We start from the raw sequence: 17,943 nt of genomic DNA on the forward strand, positions 1-17,943 counted from the left end.
TATCAATCATCTGAAATGGCAGGCATAAGGTTGAAATTCCTTAAATATTTGTAGAACTTGCCTATAAAACAGTGTGAACCTGGTATTTTCATCAAGAGGTTTTTAAACTATAGTCAATTTCTTTAGTGGTTAGAGATACACCCAGATTTTCTATTTCTTCTAAAGCCAGCTTTTGTATTTTATTTTTCTAAGAATTTGTATGTCTCACTCAAGTATTCAAATTTTTAAGTATAAAGATCATAACATTATTTAACCTTTTTCATTTAATTGTGATCTTTTAAAATTCATAATGTTTTTATGCCTTCTATTTTTACTGACCAATTTTGAAAGAGCTTTGCCAATTTATAATTTTTTCAAATATCTAAAATTATTTTTAGCTATGATGATCCTTTCTTATTGTATCTACTTTATATTTCATTAACTGTTGCTCTACTTTTTAATTATTTCCTTATACTTTCTTTGCATTCATTGCTTAATGTTCTTTTCATACATGCAGGTGGTAAAATTGGATTTCTATATAAATAGTCTACAGCTCAGATTTTTTGCCCATATAATTTAGACTGGCCTTCTCTATTGTTAAATAAGTTTTTACACAAATACTCAAACCATCTGCTTTAACTTCCTCCTGACTCATTCACTGGTCACTGCTCTAGGAGCAGAAAAGGGTGGTAAGCTGAATTTTGCCATCTTTAATTCATCATCATCAATTATCCAAGAGCAGAATGGAAATTTAGTTTAAGAAAGTTTCAAAAACTTACTTTCATCATTCTGGATTTTTCTCACTTGTTCTTCAAGAGTTTTGTGGTCAAAGTGGAATGCTTCTAACACTATTACTAGCAAACTGTTAAAAAAAGAAGGTACACAGAAATGTTTGCTTGATTCACATCATTTGATTAAAAGTAAACATTTAAAGGCTTACAAACATTAATATTACTTTTACCAGTTTTAGTTATTTTTGATGTTAACAAACATTAACATAACCTCAATACAAGGTAAAAGTAAACTGAGATGAGCAAGACTACTTCAAGAAATAATCCAAAACTGACATTTTAAAGAACAAAGAAGTTTGACCATACATACCTGACACCCAGCTTTTGATTGATCTGTCCTGTCTGTAAAACATGAATGAAATGTTTCAAGTAATAGATATATGCTGACCAAGAGAGATGTCTGCAAATAGCTCCAATAACTTCTGTGGCAGCAATGGTTATATTTTCATGCTGTAAAACATATCAAGAATATCAACACAGAATTACATTTACTAACAAAATACAGAGCCAATTTCATACATTAAAAAGCTTAGATAGTAGGTGATCAGCAATTACAGAAAGGAAGGAATGACCAAGCTATACTCCACCCCCCGCCCCACCTAGCTCTAAGAAAAGACACTGTCAATTAAAGGAATGAAACTGTATTTTAATTAAATGGTATTAATACACTTTGGGTTTTTTTTTCCACTCAGACCTCTCTGATGGGTTCAAGCCTACAGACTGTGAATGAAGTAAATTCATATGTAAAAGTTGACAAACACTAAAGTTAACTTTAACACACAGTTCAGCATTCAACAGTACATTATGTTGGAGACATCTCTTTCATGACATCATAGAGAACAGGGACTGGATTTACCCTCATACCTTAAACTAGAAAAGTAGACAAAAATATATGAAATAGCAGTTTTCAGACTTTGGACATCAAACAGTACAGTTCAGTGCTCCCTGAGAGTATGGCAACAAATGAAGTGTGTCTTATAATTGCCCTAATTCACAGTGTCAAGCACAGGAGGAGAAACCCAACAAGGGCCCAGTGATCTCCCTGATATAAGGAGACAGAGCTGAGGCTATGGCAGCTAGAGTCTACAGGGCAAAGCACCAGACAGGAGAGAGCTATACAGAGTAAGCCGCATAGGCATACCAAGAAGCAGAAAAACACATCTCATGAGAAGAAAAATCAACTAGTTGAAAGAGACCCCAAAATGACACAGATGATAGACTTATAGTAGACAAAGGCAGTAAGACAAATGATAAAATTACATTCCATAAGGTCAAAAAGGGAGAGGAAAGCAAGAACATGTTAAGAAAAGAGAGGTAAGATATAAAAAAGGCCCAAACTGAACATCTAGAAATGGAAAACAGTTCTGGGAGGGAAGACACACTGGATAGGATTAAAAGCAGATTAGACTCTGAAGAAAAGCAGTAAACTTAAAGACACAGTAATACAAAAATGAAACAAAATGAAACCCAGAAAAAAAAATAATGGAAAAAAAAAAAAGAGCCTCAGTGTGTCTGAAACAACTTTGAGTGGCCTAATATACACTGGGGTCTCCAAAATCAAGAAGGGGACCCAAAAGTATCCTTGAATAAATAATGGCCAAAATTTACAAATTTGAAGAACACTACAACTCAATAGCTCCAAGAAGCTCAACAAACCCCAAACATAAGAAACATGAAGGAAACTACACTAAGGCACATTGTAATCAAATGGCTTAAAACCAGTGATAGAGAAAATTTTCAAGGCAGTCAGAAAAAAAAAAAAGATACATTACACTCAGAGTAATAAAGATAGGAATGACTTCTTTTTGGAAATGATATAAGCCAGAAGACAATAGAGCAATTGTCTTTAAAGACCAGAAAGGAAAAAAAACCTGTTAATCTAGAATTCCATACCTAGAAACATTACTTATAAAAGCAAAAATGAGAAAAGACAAATAAGAACTGAAAGAATTCACCACAAGTTTTGCTACAAAAAATCTGAAGGAGGTCTTCCTTCCTATAAGGAGTAAAATGATACAGGAATATATCTGGATCTACCCAAAGGAATGATTGGAAAATTATAATTAATTGGAAGTGACCAGAAATTATAAATATGTAAGCAAATATAAAAGATCTTTCCTTACTTTGAAAGATTTCTTTAAAAGATAATTGTTTATTCTTTTAAAGATCTTATTTATTTATTTGAGATATAGAGAGACAAAGCACAAGCAGGGGGAAGGGCAGAGGGAGAAGCAGCCTCCCCACTGAGCAAGGAGGCAGATGTGGAATTCGATCCCAGAACCCTGGGATCATGACCTGAGCTGAAAGCAGACGTTTAAATGACTGAGCCTCCTAGGCGCCCCAATAATTGACTGTTTAAAGCAAAAACAACAACAACGTGTGGTGTGGTTTAAAACTGATACAGAGGTAAAATCTACAAAAAAAAAAAAAAAAGCTCCATGATAACTAGTAAGCCAACAGAGAAAATAAAATCATTTAAAAAATCCAATTAATTCAATACAAGGAAAGAAAAAAGAGGGACAAATGGAAAATAAATAACAACATCAACAATTTAAACCTAACATATTAATAGTGATATTAAATGTAAATGGCCTAAAACCAATTAAAAGGCAGAGATTGTCAGATTTGATAAAACCGCCAAGACCCAGTTGTATGCTATCTACCAGAAACCAACTGTAAATATAAAGTCACAATGTGTTAAAAATAAAACTAAAAGGATATACCAAGTTAACATCAACCAAAACTAAATATAACTTATTTTTTCCATCTACACCTCTTTCCTATTTTACCGCCATCAAAGTATAAGTTGGTTGTGCCTACTGACTTTTAAACTGGAATTTTGGGGAGTATTCTTTTATTTACTTAGGTAATTCTTTAAAAACTTTTGAAACAACAGGGGAAACCTAACTTTGCACAACACTATGTGATCAACACAGCATAAATTCAAGTCACAACTCCTGATATCACCTCAATTAGACTTAAATTTCTGGGTACTGTCTTTCATTATTCTAAACAATAATCTATCAAGGCCTTACAATGTGCCAGGCACTGTTTTTGGCACTATGTAGTATAATAGTGAAGACAGTCCTAAGTTCAAACACTGATTCTCATTCTGTATGTCTCTAAGAAATTTAAATACCTCACTTATTCCCAGTTTACTTTCCTGTAAAATAGTGACAACAGTCCCTATAGGGTTAAGCTGGGGTGATGATGAAGTAAGATTATATAAAGTACTTAGAATAGTTCCTGTATCTGGTACAAAGCTAAAGAAAAGGTAGCTATTATTTAACTTCATTTCTTATGAGCCATTTGGGAAAACAATGATTCTGCTGATTAATGGCATTTACCAGAATTAAGTCCTATGATACAAAAATAAGAGTATACTAGGTTAGTAATGTGATCATTTATTTCTAAGAGGGGAAATATTTTGTGGTTGGCCTTTGTGGGCTAATAATAGTGAAAATAAAAATTACAACTACCATTTATAGAGCATTTACTATGTGCCAAGTACAATTCTAAGGGCATCAGAACTATTTTAAGTCTCTAATTATTGTGACAACATCAATATGGATGTTACCAACCCCACAGGCACTTTGGAAAAGTGTCATGGTATGGGTAGAAGTTAACGGTTTCTAGATCTAATGTCCTACCTTGAGCATTTTCTCATCAAAAATTGGAGTCATGGCATAAGGCATGATGTAATTCTGAAGAGCTTTAGAAGAAAGCACAACTTTGCCTTCCATTAGTTGTTTTGCCAGTTTCTTCAAGGCTCTTGCTCTTCTGTGGATCTATGAGTTAGATAAAATAAGAATTAGTTACTGAATACACTCACCTACAACAAGCTCCATTTTAGTATCATGTTCCTTTTCCATGAAAAGATTAAAGGAGTGAAATACAGTCCATGTGTTACATGAACAAACACCTGTGCCTTGATTTGTTTCCAGAGCTATAATCCATAGCATTTATTTAACAATGGATCCTAAAACATTTATGTACTTCTTAGGAAATGGCAGAGAAATGTGACACTATTATTGTGGTTTATGATACCATGAAAAGACCCCAGGAAAATGATCATTTCCTGTGCTAATTTGACTGACGATCATGAAGACCAAGGAATGAGAGGCTCAAAACTTTTTGGAAAATTAATATATCTTTTTACATGAGATAGAACAGTTTGAAATGCTTATTTTATAGGCAGAAAAAAAAAAACAACACGGAAGTGTCTTCTACCTGAATGTGCTTCATATTCTCAAAGAAGTCCATTTCTGGATCATGGCAATCAGTAAGCTGTACCAAGTCTTTAAATTCTGGTTGATCTGGAAAGGTTTGAACTAAACAGGAAAGCACTGTGGTATAATCCTGTTGTATATTCTGCAAATGCCAAGTTGAGAAAAAAAAATATTTTTTTAAGAATTTGCTTTCTAGGGCGCCTGGGTGGCTCAGTTGGTTAAGTGACTGCCTTCGGCTCAGGTCATGATCCTGGAGTCCTGGGATCGAGTCCCGCATCAGGCTCCCAGTCTGCTTCTCCCTCTGACCCAACCCCCTCTCATGCTCTCTCTCTCTCATTCTCTCTCTCAAATAAATAAATAAAATCTTTAAAAAAAAAAGAATTTGCTTTCTAGATAATATAAAGAGACACACAAAAAAGCCCGTATAATTTTTTTAATTTTTTTTTTAAAGTAAAACATTCCTACTGTAAACACAAACTATAAGATCAGAAGTGATCACTCTCCTTTCTATTCCTACTGTCCTTTTAAGAGTTTGGTGAGTATTTATGCAATCAAGTATTTTAATTAAATGTACTAAGTCTGACTGCTTTTCAACAACAGTCGAAGTAGGGAAAAATAAAAACAAAACCAAAACCCACAACAGTAGCACGTAAAAGACAAAGATACAATTGAAAACCCCAATACCTCTGTCTGGCTCTTCAATCCTTTCCTCAACTTCTCCAGGAGTGAACGATGAATGATTTCCCTATATTCTTTTTCTGTGACGTTCAGAGCAGCTAGTTTTTTGATGATACTCATCAGGCACATGCTGGCATTATCACTTAAAGACATGTCTCCTAACTGGAAACAGGAAAAGAAACAAAACAAAACAAATTATTCTGTGTAATAACTATAATATGGAATATTATTTCCCAATGGAAGAGTTTACAAAATGTTGCCACTCCTCTACGTAAAGATCCCTCCTAAGAAATGTCCGCCAAGTACATCATACCTAAGGAAGAACCAAATGTAGGGCTGTGAGGAATATGCAGGTATACCTCAGAGATATTGTGAGTTTGGTTCCAGACCACCACAGCAAAATGAAAATCGTAATAAAGTGAAATAAATAAATTAATTTTTTGGTCTCCCAGTGCATGTAAAAGTTATGTTTACACTATACTGTAGTCTATTAAGTTTGTAAAAGCATTATGTCTAAAAAAACAAGGTATATAACTTAATTAAAAAACACCATGATCTGTGATTTCAGTGCATCATAATCACTGATCGCAAATCATTGTAACAAATATAATCATAATGAAAAAGTTTGAAATACTGTGAGAATCAACATAACGGGACACAGAGATAAAATCAGCAAGTGCTGTTGGAAAAATGGCACTGATAAGACTTGTTCAAAGCACCGTTGCCACAAACCTTCAGTTTGTAAAAAAAAAAGAAAAAAGAAAAAAGAAAAAAAAACCCAAAACCCAAAAACACAGTATCTGCAAAGCATGATAAAATGAGGTATGCCTGTAGTAAATAACTCTGAAAAATCATGCTTATTGAGAAGTGACACTCTGATTTGGAAAATACAGTGAAATAGACTTTTTGATTAGTTTTATTTCTCAAACAGAACGAAAGGTTCACTAAAGCCAGTTTTCAATATTCAATATAATGTGTAACTGAAAATGACAGATTTGGGTGGTATAATTCTGGTTAGTTGTGCTCTAGTTCCTGGTTTGAACAATGTAGGTAGTGAACGTGGAGAAAGAAGTATTGTCAACTCAGCCAACCAGGCAGTGATTTGGAGTTCTTTGTGCTAGAATTTGACATTAAATATGAAGAATTAGCCCCAAATGGGGAGATTACTTTTTCACATATTACATAATCATTAATATCAGATGAATAATTATGAAACGCCACAAAGAGATTACTGATGCCATTACATAGTTAACTACAAATCAAGTGTTCCATTCTCCCCAGTTTTGGGTTTTAATTCAGTTCAGCAACATGGTACTTAATATAGTCCAAACCCTATACTGTATCAATAAAAGTAATATAATATACATATTATATGTTATGTACATATAATATAGTGACGAAATAATATAGTGACGAAACTTCAACAAAAAACTGAGATGTAATTGAAATACTATAAAATTCACCCTTTTAAAGTGTATAATTCAATGGTTTTTAGTATATTCATAAGGTTGTGCAACCACTACCACTATCTAACTTCAGAACATTTTTCATCCCGCCCAAAATAAAACCCTGTATCAATCATAAGTCCTCCCCCCGGTTCCCATTCCTCCCTCCCCTGGCAGCCCTAGTTAACTACTAATTTACTTTCTGTCTCTATGAATTTTCCTATTCTAATACACAGCTTATGGATTTTTCAAAGTGCTTCCACATGTATTATTTTATTCAAAATATATGTCTTTTAAATCACGACAATAACAATATGGTCTTCACCAAACAAAATAGTCTGCAGCTAAAAGAAATTTTACACAAAAATCTTTGTCTTGGGGCGCCTGGGTGGCTCAGTTGGTTAAGCAACTGCCTTTGGCTCAGGTCATGATCCTGGAGTCCCGGGATCGAGTCCCGCATCGGGCTCCCTGCTCAGCGAGGAGCCTGCTTCTCCCTCTAACCCTCCCCCCTCTCATGTGCTCTCTCTCTCTCATTCTCACTCTCTCAAATAAATAAATAAAATCTTTAAAAAAAAAAATCTTTGTCTTGCTCAAAATACAAATTAAGAAATCAGGTCATGTAGTTGTATTATCAAAACAATGAAAAACAATCCATAAATTTTTGCTATAAAAACCTACCTCCATATTATAGAAACAATTATGCATAACTGGAATTAGGTAGTTAACATCCACAGTTTGCATCTCTTTAATATAAGAAATGATGGTCTGGAATGTTGAGAAGCGAACATCAAAGTTGATATCATCAAGATGTCTTTGATCAAAGGCGTTAAGCTACAAGAAATGAAAACATTGAAATACTATGAAACACTGAAAACAGAGATGAAGGTATATAAATCTTAAATAAACAAAAATGATAATACTTTTGAAGTAAAAGAGAAATATAAGACTTTCTCTCTTACCTTGACAATATCAGTAATATATTTTAATCCACTCTCAAAATCAGAAAGAGTCTAAAAGGAATGAAAACAGTATATTATTATTGAATAAAACCTTAACTTTTCTGCCCTCCTCCCTTCAACTCCCCCTTTCCTCTCAAATTTATATGAAACATCATGTTGACAACAAGAAAGCTGTTAATATGTGTTACATGTCATAGTTATCTTTTTAAAAAGGGGTGGTTTGGGGGTAGAAATGGGCATTACAGACCTGGAAAACTGTACAAAGCAATTGTCTTGACAACTTATTTTTAATAACCGAAAAGAGTTTTGCTAGAGGCTTGAGGAAGCTTGTAGGCTCCAGACAATGTTTCAACAGGTTTTGTACTGTCACCAAAATATCAACCTCTGTATCCTTAAGAAGAAATATTAAGAGAAATTACATTTCAGTAATTTAGAAAACTGGTCAACTTGGCTTTAATATTACAGCACAAAAAACAAACAATTATCACTAAGAAGCAGAAGTAGTAATTAGAAAAGTTATTTCACAGGCCTTTAAAAGTTCTTAGCATTTTAACTTAACATAAAATCCACAATAATGTCCACTAACAGTTTCTTCCTTTAATTCTAATAGAAAAAGACACATGGTTTTGGAACATAATTTCTTCTATGTCTAGTCCAAAAAGGGCCAAGAAAAATGAGCTTGTTGAAGAAAAATACACACTTCTGGTTGTCTACAGATCTGTGGTCTTCTATACTGAATTACTATGTGGTAAGAGATGTTCAGTGTAGCTACTAAGGTCTTACCGAGTTTGAGCCATGGGAAGACTCTGACTTGAGATTGAACTAAGGTTTGAAAATCATTTTAGAAACTCTTAGCTGCATGTAATATTAATATAGACTGACTTTTCATTCAGTTCTTTAACTGTGATCCATATTTAAGATTATACAATGCATTTCTTGGGTTCCAGATTTGTTATTGATTAAAGTGAGAGAGGAAAAAAAAATCCTGAAATGGACTGGAAGCTAAAGAAAGGAAAATGACTTTTAGGACTGATGATGGTGCTTCTACCTTCTTGCTCACCCTCATTCCTACCTCTGTCCCAATGTTTCTTCTCTATTTTTAATTTTATATTTCTGTATAAAGTCTTTTTGCAAATACATCACAGAATCAAACCAATGAAATTACCGCTCATGGCTAAACCTTAATAATGAAGTGCCACTTTAAAGACAAAGCCAATGTCCTGTGAATTTGTACCTGAGCAATATTGCCACGGTGAAGGAAAGGAAGAAGAAGTGTAATGAGTAGAGAACTTTGTTCTTTGTCTCTGATGAACTTGCTGATCCTAGAGAAGGGGAAATACTGATATGTAAGGAAGATAACACAAGAGTACTTCTCTAAAAAGTTAAACTTTTTGTAGAAAAACATGTTACATACACAGGTGGCTTTTATGTGTTCATGTAGGAAAAGTTTAACTGACTTATAGCAGTGTCCACTTTTATTTCTCTCCAACTTCAGGCTCATGGCTACTATTCTATTTCTCTTATAACATCTGATTTTGTACGTGGGTTATAGTAAACTCCGATGCTATAATCTAACAATTAGTAATTTTTAAAAAATTTTTTTATTTTTGGGCGTCTGGGTGGCTCAGTTGGTTAAGTGACTGCCTTCGGCTCAGGTCATGATCCTGGAGTCCCGGGATCGAGTCCCACATTGGGCTTCCTGCTCAGCAGGGAGTCTGCTTCTCCCTCTGACCCTCTTCCCTCTCGTGCTTTCTATCTGTCATTCTCTCTCTCTAATAAATAAATAAAATCTTTAAAAAAATTTTTTTTAAATTTTTTAATTTTTTTGACAATAATTTCTTATTTTACAAAGAAAATAACATTTTTTAGTGCCAAGACTTGTTTAAGGCTTTATGTACAGTATTTCGATTTAACTCCCACGATACCCTTCAATGTAGGAATTATTTTTAGCCCCATTTTGCCCAAAGAAAACTGAGACTCAGAGAAGCTGACATCACACAGCTAAGAAATGGTAGAGCAGACCTTTCAAACCCTGGTCTTTCTGGTGCCTAATCTCTCATCCACTTTGCACTACCACACAGCCTGTGATAAAATTTAATGAGTGTATTTTGTGTGGTTTCCCATTCTGCATAACTTAGAAATACAATAGTATAAATAAAACATTTCAAAGAAGTTCCTGAAAGATTCTAATATATCACTTTTTGTTGTTGTTGAGGTCACAGAAAAAACAAACTTTTAAACAGCTAAGTCCTGTAACAATTTAAGAGTTTAAATGGAAACATTTTTTACATTCTGTAAGTTTATCAACCTTGCTACAGAAATCTCAATTATATATTACTAGGTCTATTGCCAAAAAGAATCTTTAAAAATCCTTGCAAGATCTTTACCTTAAAAAACAAATAAACAAAACAAACACAACCTGCTCTTTTAAATGAATTATTTTTTAACAATTAAACTAAAAAAAATAGGAAAAATGTGATCTCATGTAAATCAAAACTGTAACTGAACAAAATATATAAATCTGTTAGTCAAGTTTAGAATTTTGAAGACTCTTCTCTCATAATAAAATGAAGGCAGATGCCATAAAAGTTTTCTAATGAATATTCTGGCAGAGAAACAGAATTCTATATTAACTTAAAAATGAAGGACATTTAAAACTACTGAAAATCTTTTCAGCTTATTACCACATTAAAATAATTGAAAAACTAGATATAATTTAGCAAAAATTAAAACCACGGATAGTATTGTTATCTTTTAAGGACCAATATATCACTTACTTTGACAGAATGCCAAGTTCCTTACTGACTTGTGCCCTATTCTTCTTCTTTTTCACCTTTTCTGCACTTATTGTGGTTTTGCTGAAATACTGGAGAATTGCAGGAACATGAGGTAGAATTAACTGTCCTCCCAACGTGACAGACTCTGAAAAAAAAAAGTGATAAATGTTTTTATTTTAATTAACTATTCTCTTAAAGGATAATCATACACTATCTTCATAATGACAGACAAGGAGAGCACTCAGTTTTCACAAAAATTTAATAAATTTCAACTCTAAAGATTAAATCACTTTTTTCTTAGTCACAATAGCTGTTTTATTAGCTAAATTAAAAATTGATATGAGAGACCCCTGGGGCTTTATGCAAGCCATTTTTGGTAGTAAAAGAACTGTTAGGATAATTTGACAGGAAGAATTCAGAGACATGACAGTGGAAGTCATTTAATAATTTCCTGATGGACAGTTGAGCTCTCTGGAGCATAATTCTGAATTTCTATCACTGGAAAGAAAATTGTTTATAGAGAAAAGAAAGTTTTTTAATAATATAAGTAATTAAAAGAATCAAATTGTATTGACTTTTTCCCTTTCTGAGGGCACAAATGCTATTTCAGAAATCTAAGAATCATTTGCATTGTATAGCACACATACCATCTGCACTTTCTGTGTATACACATCCAGTTACTGGCAAGCTCAAAAGTGTTTCTGTGGGTTCAAAATCTGGAAGGTTAAGAAGGTCATCAGCTATATCCATCACAATAGTGGCTGTGGCTTCAGAGAGATTCTTTGCTGAGAGAATTGCAAAAACGTTGGTCAGAATATCACACTCTGGGTACCCAGGTTTCTGTTTAGCCAGGAAAGGGAAATATCTGCAAGGAAAAACACTGAAATTGTCATCTTATTTCTCAATATATTTATTTCTGAAAACATGCTCCATATGCATTTTCATACTGAGTTTAAATATATATGTGTATGAACATCAAAAGGGAATTTATTTTTTTTTAAAGATTTATTTATTTATTTATTTGAGAGAGAGAATGAGATAGAGAGAGAGAACATGAGAGAGGGGAGGGTCAGAGGGAGAAGCAGACTCCCTGCCGAGCAGGGAGCCCGATGCGGGACTCGATCCCGGGACTCCAGGATCATGACCTGAGCTGAAGGCAATGGCTTAACCAACTGAGCCACCCAGGCGCCTGGGAAATTACTTTAAATTCTAAAATTTGATGGATAATTCTAGGCACCTCAAAAGATTATGTTATTTAGGCACTTTATGTATATCTCTCATTTAATCCTCATAACATCTCTAGAATGTGGTAACATTGTCCCCACATTACAGATTAAAAAACCTGAGACATGTCTAAAGCCTCAGCTAGTAAGTAGTAAAGCTGAGATTTGAACCACAGTCTAAGCCTTTTCTAAAAGAAGTGTATTGAAGACAGGCTACTTTTCAATTATAAGCCTTCTAGAATGTGAACGTTTATACCCTCACATAAAAACCAATGCACTACAACATGGGAATCAGGAGTACAGACCAAAGAAATATTTGCTGTATCAGGATATGCAAGATTCAGAGATCATGATCATTTTTTGGGAGAGGTGGGTGAATCCATCCCCAAGTATGAAAGATGAAAGACTCACACAAATGATAGAAGCATCCCAACCAGAGGAAACACACCAACAAGGGTAGAGAGCACAAAGGCTTTCCAGCCAGTGGCAAACCAGCAACTGTTTTATGTCAAGGATGTAGTCCTCTTAACAATCAGCAAGAAGGTAAAACCAAACAAATTCAGATAGTTTTACTAATTTATGATCCTTTGAAAAAGAGCTCAAACACTTTTAATTTACTTAGTACTAACAAACTGAGGAAAAGTTCTAAGTGGTTGTTTTCATACATCTTTGTCCAACAGATACTGGGCATGGCGTGGGCAGGCACAAAGCCAATGACTTTCTTAACCTTCCAGATTTTGAACCCACAGAAACACTTTTGAGCTTGCCAGTAACTGGACGTGTATACACAGAAAGTGCAGATGGTATTACACATTACCATCTCTATTATCAGTGAGGTAGGTACTGCTATTATTTCTATGCTATAGGTGGTAAAATGGAGGCTCAGAGAGGAGAGGCCAACTTTGTCAAAGAACATGCAGTGGTGCTAGGATTTGAAGCTAGGTTTGTGTGGCTTTGGAGACTGTTCTCTTAACCACTATGCTGTATGTTGTCTTAACATGTTTTCAAGCACAAAAGGTGAGAGGACTGCTTTCAGTTGCTGCCAAGGTCCTAGCAAGAACCCATTCAAATTCAGTGCAACTTCTAAGTGACCAAACTGTGTTTCTTGAACAGCAGTAGAACTTGAAGCCAGGGTATCCTGGACATGCTCCATGCTTAAGTGTACAGCTCTGTCAGAAATTTCAGTCACTCTTTCAACACATAATGAATACTGACTAACCATGGATTAAGATGGGTACAAACCCCCCGTGGAGGAAGGTACAGTAATAAATGAGAAATGGTCTCTGCCCTCAGGGAGCTTTAGGTAGGTCAGCTATTAAGAAATGAGTGCATTAAAGGCAGCATGTAATCACAGGCCCTTCCGCGAGTGGGAAGCTCAGGGGAAGAGATGGAACCACGCGGGGGTCATGGTGGTCAGAACCGGAGCAGCTATCAGAGAGAGTGGCCAGGGACAGTCCCAGTTTATCTTGGTTATCCTGGCTTAATTATTTATAGGATCTCTTTTCGCCCTCAGGAATATAGTCAGGATGATATGATCAGTCTAGTTAGTGAGCAAGTTTTTATTGTCCTGAGTTCACTTAATTTCTGAGACAATTTAACCTTAGTTGTGAGCTTGAAAATACTGGCTATAGTTCAGCTCTACTTGCATCTGTCCAAATACAAAGTAAAATGCTAGACTTCTCTGTAGATGAAAACCTGTTTGAATGTCTGACACTATATAAACGGTAACCATACTTCAAAATAGAATTTTCTTTTACTGAAGAGACACATTCCCATCAAGTGGTTCTGAAATATGCATTTTTAAATTCTTCCACACACAACAATATACACGCATATCTGTTGTTATGGAGATTTCAAGGGAAGTCAATACTTCTAAAGATTTCTTTCAGGTAAGAGTTACATAGAAAATTAAAAAAAAAAGTTCTGCAGCCTACGTCCTCTATTGCTCTGTGGCTTCTATTTTTCTCCAACCCATAATGAGAAAGACACTGCAGAACGTACAATGAAGTGGCACCCAATGATGGGGATCTGTACCTTAAGTAAGAACCCAACTAATATAACAGGGAGTCACTATTGCCAAGTGTTCTCAGATAAAGAGTCCTTCATAGGACATGCAAATTATACAGCTATAAAACATTTCTCAAGTATGCCTATGAAGTGCTGCTTATAAATGTCCAGTTATAAGACAAGATATGAAACAGCTTTCTCAAGTTGGGAGATAAATGAAAAGAGGCCTTACTACCCGTAAAAATATTTCAAACAGGTTTTCCTGAGGAAGACAATGTCAAGGTCTTTGGTTTGTTTCTGATGACTATTTAATGATGGGGAAATGTTCATGATACAATGGTACAAGAAAAAAAATAAAATCAAAAGTTGGTTATACAATATGATACCAATTTTGTAAAAACTGATGCCAAGATATTAAAATCTTGACCTTTACTGAATCAGTAGTAAAAAAAAAAAAAAAATTTTTTTTTTTTTTTTATTTCTCCCTTTCTTTTTCAAAACAGATCAGGGCAAACTTAAGTCTGTTTCCATCACTGAAATAAACAACATAGGTTTCTACACTCAGTAAATATGCACTTGGTCTGTGACACAAGCATCTCTGAACCATCTGTAGATAAAGGTCTTGTAAACAGCTCATAATGTCCTCAAAAGGATGTTGATTTATGACTATGAGAACTCTATGTATATTTAGACATAGTTTTACAAGAATGGAGGACATCTAGAAAAACTAAAAAAGCCTGTGAAATTTTCCTGATTTTAAGTGGTAACTGGGAAAAAGACACAGAATGCCAATTACAAATCAGCTTTTATTTTTAAGCAAGCATGCAAAAAATAGGAATATTTATAGTTGGCATAACTACAGGTATCCCCGGCTTTTTGAAAGTTCATATTATACCACTTTGGTTTTGTGAAAGAAGGTGGTAAGCGAAAAGAGCCTTCACCATTTGTTTTGCAGCGAGCCGTTACAGGGGCAGCATGCACCTCTTGAGCAGCGACAATGGCCCCGTCAGGCTCCTTCCCTGGAAACTACACTCCGTAGCTCAGCATCCAGCCGCCAGAGCTGTGAACAGTGTCTGGGAGCATCTGCGCTTTATCTCGATTTATTTTGTGCATCCCTTAGCAAGATGTGACCTAAGGTATCGGAAAAGCCTAAGAGAAGTTATTTTTTGGATCTAGAAACACTAAAACATTCTTCCATATAAATTAATAGGAATTATTTCTTTGCTTTATGCCATCTCGGCTTATGAACGGTTTCACAGGAACTTTCAGATAGCAGGGGAAACCTGTATCTGCCATGTTTCACATTCTGTTTTTCCCTTTCCCAGGCCAAATCAAACTACTGAAACAATTACTACAGATTAGAAGAACATCCCTATCATTTCCAATACTTCTGATTTTTAAGTATTAATGAAACTGTAAAACTAGCAAAAATGCATAAGTTTTGCTAGAATATATACTCTACAATTTTAACTTACATTGCAAAATGTTATTTTACCTACTTTTCCCTTTTTTAAAAGTTATAAGTGAACATTCCAAAAATATCATAAAAAGTACCTCTTCCCTGTTCTGGGGTACCCAAACCTCCACATGCTATAGTAACATTAACAGTTTCTCACGTATCCTTCTAGACATTTTCTACTTCATTTTATATTTATATGCATGCACAGGTATTTTTCTTGGATTACACTGTTCAGCAACTTGTATTTTTCTTTAAACCTGTGTATTCTGAAATTCAGCTACCTTATTCTCTTTAATGGCACCTGTGGTATTTCACCATAAATTATATTATTAGTAACCTTGACTCATTTTGACTAGATTGGTCTAAAACACTGTCCTTTTTAAAGGTGGGAGAAAAAGGGTCATACCTTGCATTTCTGCTCCAGATACTAATTAGTTTCAGCAGAGGAGTAGGAGAATACTGACTCTCAGATCCAAGCCTTCTGATCTAGGACACAAAATAAAAACAGAATACAAAATAAAAGCACATACAGAATTGTGTGTGTGGGGGGGAAACAACTAAAAAGCAGAACAAGTATAGAAACCACACCAGAGGATAAAGAGCCAAGGGACAGAGATTAACATTTAAAGGACAGACTGAAGAAAAAATAAAGGAATCTTAAATAATATCTACCTGGGAAAAATGGCAAAGATGGAGCAAGGAAGTGCTAGACACTTAAAAGGAATGAGGTACTTTAGGTTTCAACTGGTTAGAAACAGTAGAGCTCAAGCAGCTAGAATTCCTAAAATCAAGTCTCCTCCATAGTCTTTTTAGCTATAGTTATACCAGGTATCATTACAAAATGGTTACAAACAAGGAAATATGTAACAAGAATATCTGTGTATTTTCTCTTATGCTTGTCAAAATCCAGACACATCACTGAGGTGCTACAACAGTTAGATTCCATTTGCTTAAGATACACAATCATATTCTAAATAACCTTAAGGTATAAAAGTCACGGTATTACAGAAACCAGCTCTTGAGCTTTAGGTGACAGTGGAGGGAAAGAAAAGTGTTCTAAAACTTCCAGAATCAAAGGAAGACTCGATGTAAAAGACCAGGACTCGCATTCATAGACTGTGCTGGTTAAAGTAGTAACAAAGGAAGTAGCAGAAGGTATCCAAGCAGAATGTAGTAATAAAGTTTACCTGGGGCCAAACTGCACCATGAAATACAGCATCAATTTCTTCAGTTCTGAATTGGTAAGACTCCCAATCCAGAAAGATGTCAGTTACCATTTTGATTCCAAGACGTCTTAAATTTTTCAGTGGGTTAATAAACCTGAGGTGTATCTGTAAAACAAAGACCTTCTCTTAAAAAAAAAAAATGTATTTCATTTTTATCTTGATTCCTCAAGGAGGCACTATTGCTCAGATGGTTAAGAATCAAACTGGAAATTCTGTTATTAAGTCTGTTGACTGTGGCTCTGATTCACGTGGAAATTCAACTCATCATATCATACTGCTTTTCTAATCAAACAAGATGGGAAAGCAGAAGACTTAAAAAATCAAATGGTGAGATGTGCTCCACTATCACTGCCCAGTAAATTCATTGTAAAGTGTCCTGGGTGGGGGGGTGGAATCACAAGTGGAACAGCTGTTTTGTGTCCTACATTATTGTATTTCTTTATCCAAGTAATTGTCTCAAATAAAATCCCAATTTCTTCCTATGAACAGAACATTCTAAATAAAACAAACTTTTTTTCCCTTTGCCATCACAATGCCTTAGATTAGGGGGGAAATCAAACCTTTATTTCAAATGAAAGTTACTTTCTCTTTTGTTTTCATAACTTGTACTATTATTTTTTACTTTTTCTAAAACTGGGAGTTTTCAATTATTCTTATTAAAATTAGTCTAGGAGACTAAAGAATTTATGGTATCTCTATACTGTAGAACACCTCACACAGTATAAGAGAATGAGGCAACTGAATCAAGGCATGAGAAGATCTCAAAATATATAGCTCAAAGAAAAATGCAATTTGGAAAAAAATCACAATTTGTCTGTTTAGAGGCATAGAGGCTGGAGTGGGCAAATTAACAGCAAACTTCTTTCATAACAGACTCTGCTACTTCTACTGGCATCTCCTTCCCTGCGGGTTACAACATCACAAATATGTGGCTAGTTTCTTCAGGCTCAGAGCAGAATAATTTATTGAGCCGCCACCAATGAGTCCAGTGGTATGACTGCCATAGGTCTGACCTCAGCTTAAAATCTCACTGAAGGAAAATGTATTAAATTACATGACAGACTGAAAATGCCAAAGATATCCAAGAGGGGAGGAATTACAAATTTGAAAAGGGAAAAGCTTCATGGAAGAGTCAGAATTTCTAGTGGATCTTAAAGGAATGTTGTAAAA

General features: G+C 34.7%; 1 protein-coding gene across 2 annotated transcripts in view; it reads right to left on the reverse strand.

The window, feature by feature from the left end:
* Positions 1–17,943, reverse strand: part of UTP20 (UTP20 small subunit processome component) — a 98,129-nt gene that overhangs the window by 32,174 nt on the left and 48,012 nt on the right. For both annotated transcript variants that reach the window (XM_025881225.2, XM_073900414.1), the window contains exons 28-40: positions 16,735–16,878; positions 15,954–16,033; positions 11,506–11,723; positions 10,859–11,003; positions 9,316–9,403; positions 8,329–8,472; positions 8,082–8,132; positions 7,801–7,953; positions 5,684–5,839; positions 5,001–5,141; positions 4,421–4,558; positions 1,081–1,220; positions 759–841 (exon numbers count right to left, since the gene is read on the reverse strand). In XM_025881225.2, coding sequence (XP_025737010.1) covers positions 759–841; positions 1,081–1,220; positions 4,421–4,558; positions 5,001–5,141; positions 5,684–5,839; positions 7,801–7,953; positions 8,082–8,132; positions 8,329–8,472; positions 9,316–9,403; positions 10,859–11,003; positions 11,506–11,723; positions 15,954–16,033; positions 16,735–16,878 — 1,681 coding nt within the window. The remainder of the gene's footprint in view (positions 1–758; positions 842–1,080; positions 1,221–4,420; positions 4,559–5,000; positions 5,142–5,683; positions 5,840–7,800; positions 7,954–8,081; positions 8,133–8,328; positions 8,473–9,315; positions 9,404–10,858; positions 11,004–11,505; positions 11,724–15,953; positions 16,034–16,734; positions 16,879–17,943) is intronic.

This window comes from Callorhinus ursinus, unplaced genomic scaffold, assembly GCF_003265705.2.
Source record: "Callorhinus ursinus isolate GAN/ISIS: 27379988/994484 unplaced genomic scaffold, GSC_fseal_2.0 scaffold14, whole genome shotgun sequence".
NCBI lineage: Eukaryota > Metazoa > Chordata > Mammalia > Carnivora > Otariidae > Callorhinus > Callorhinus ursinus.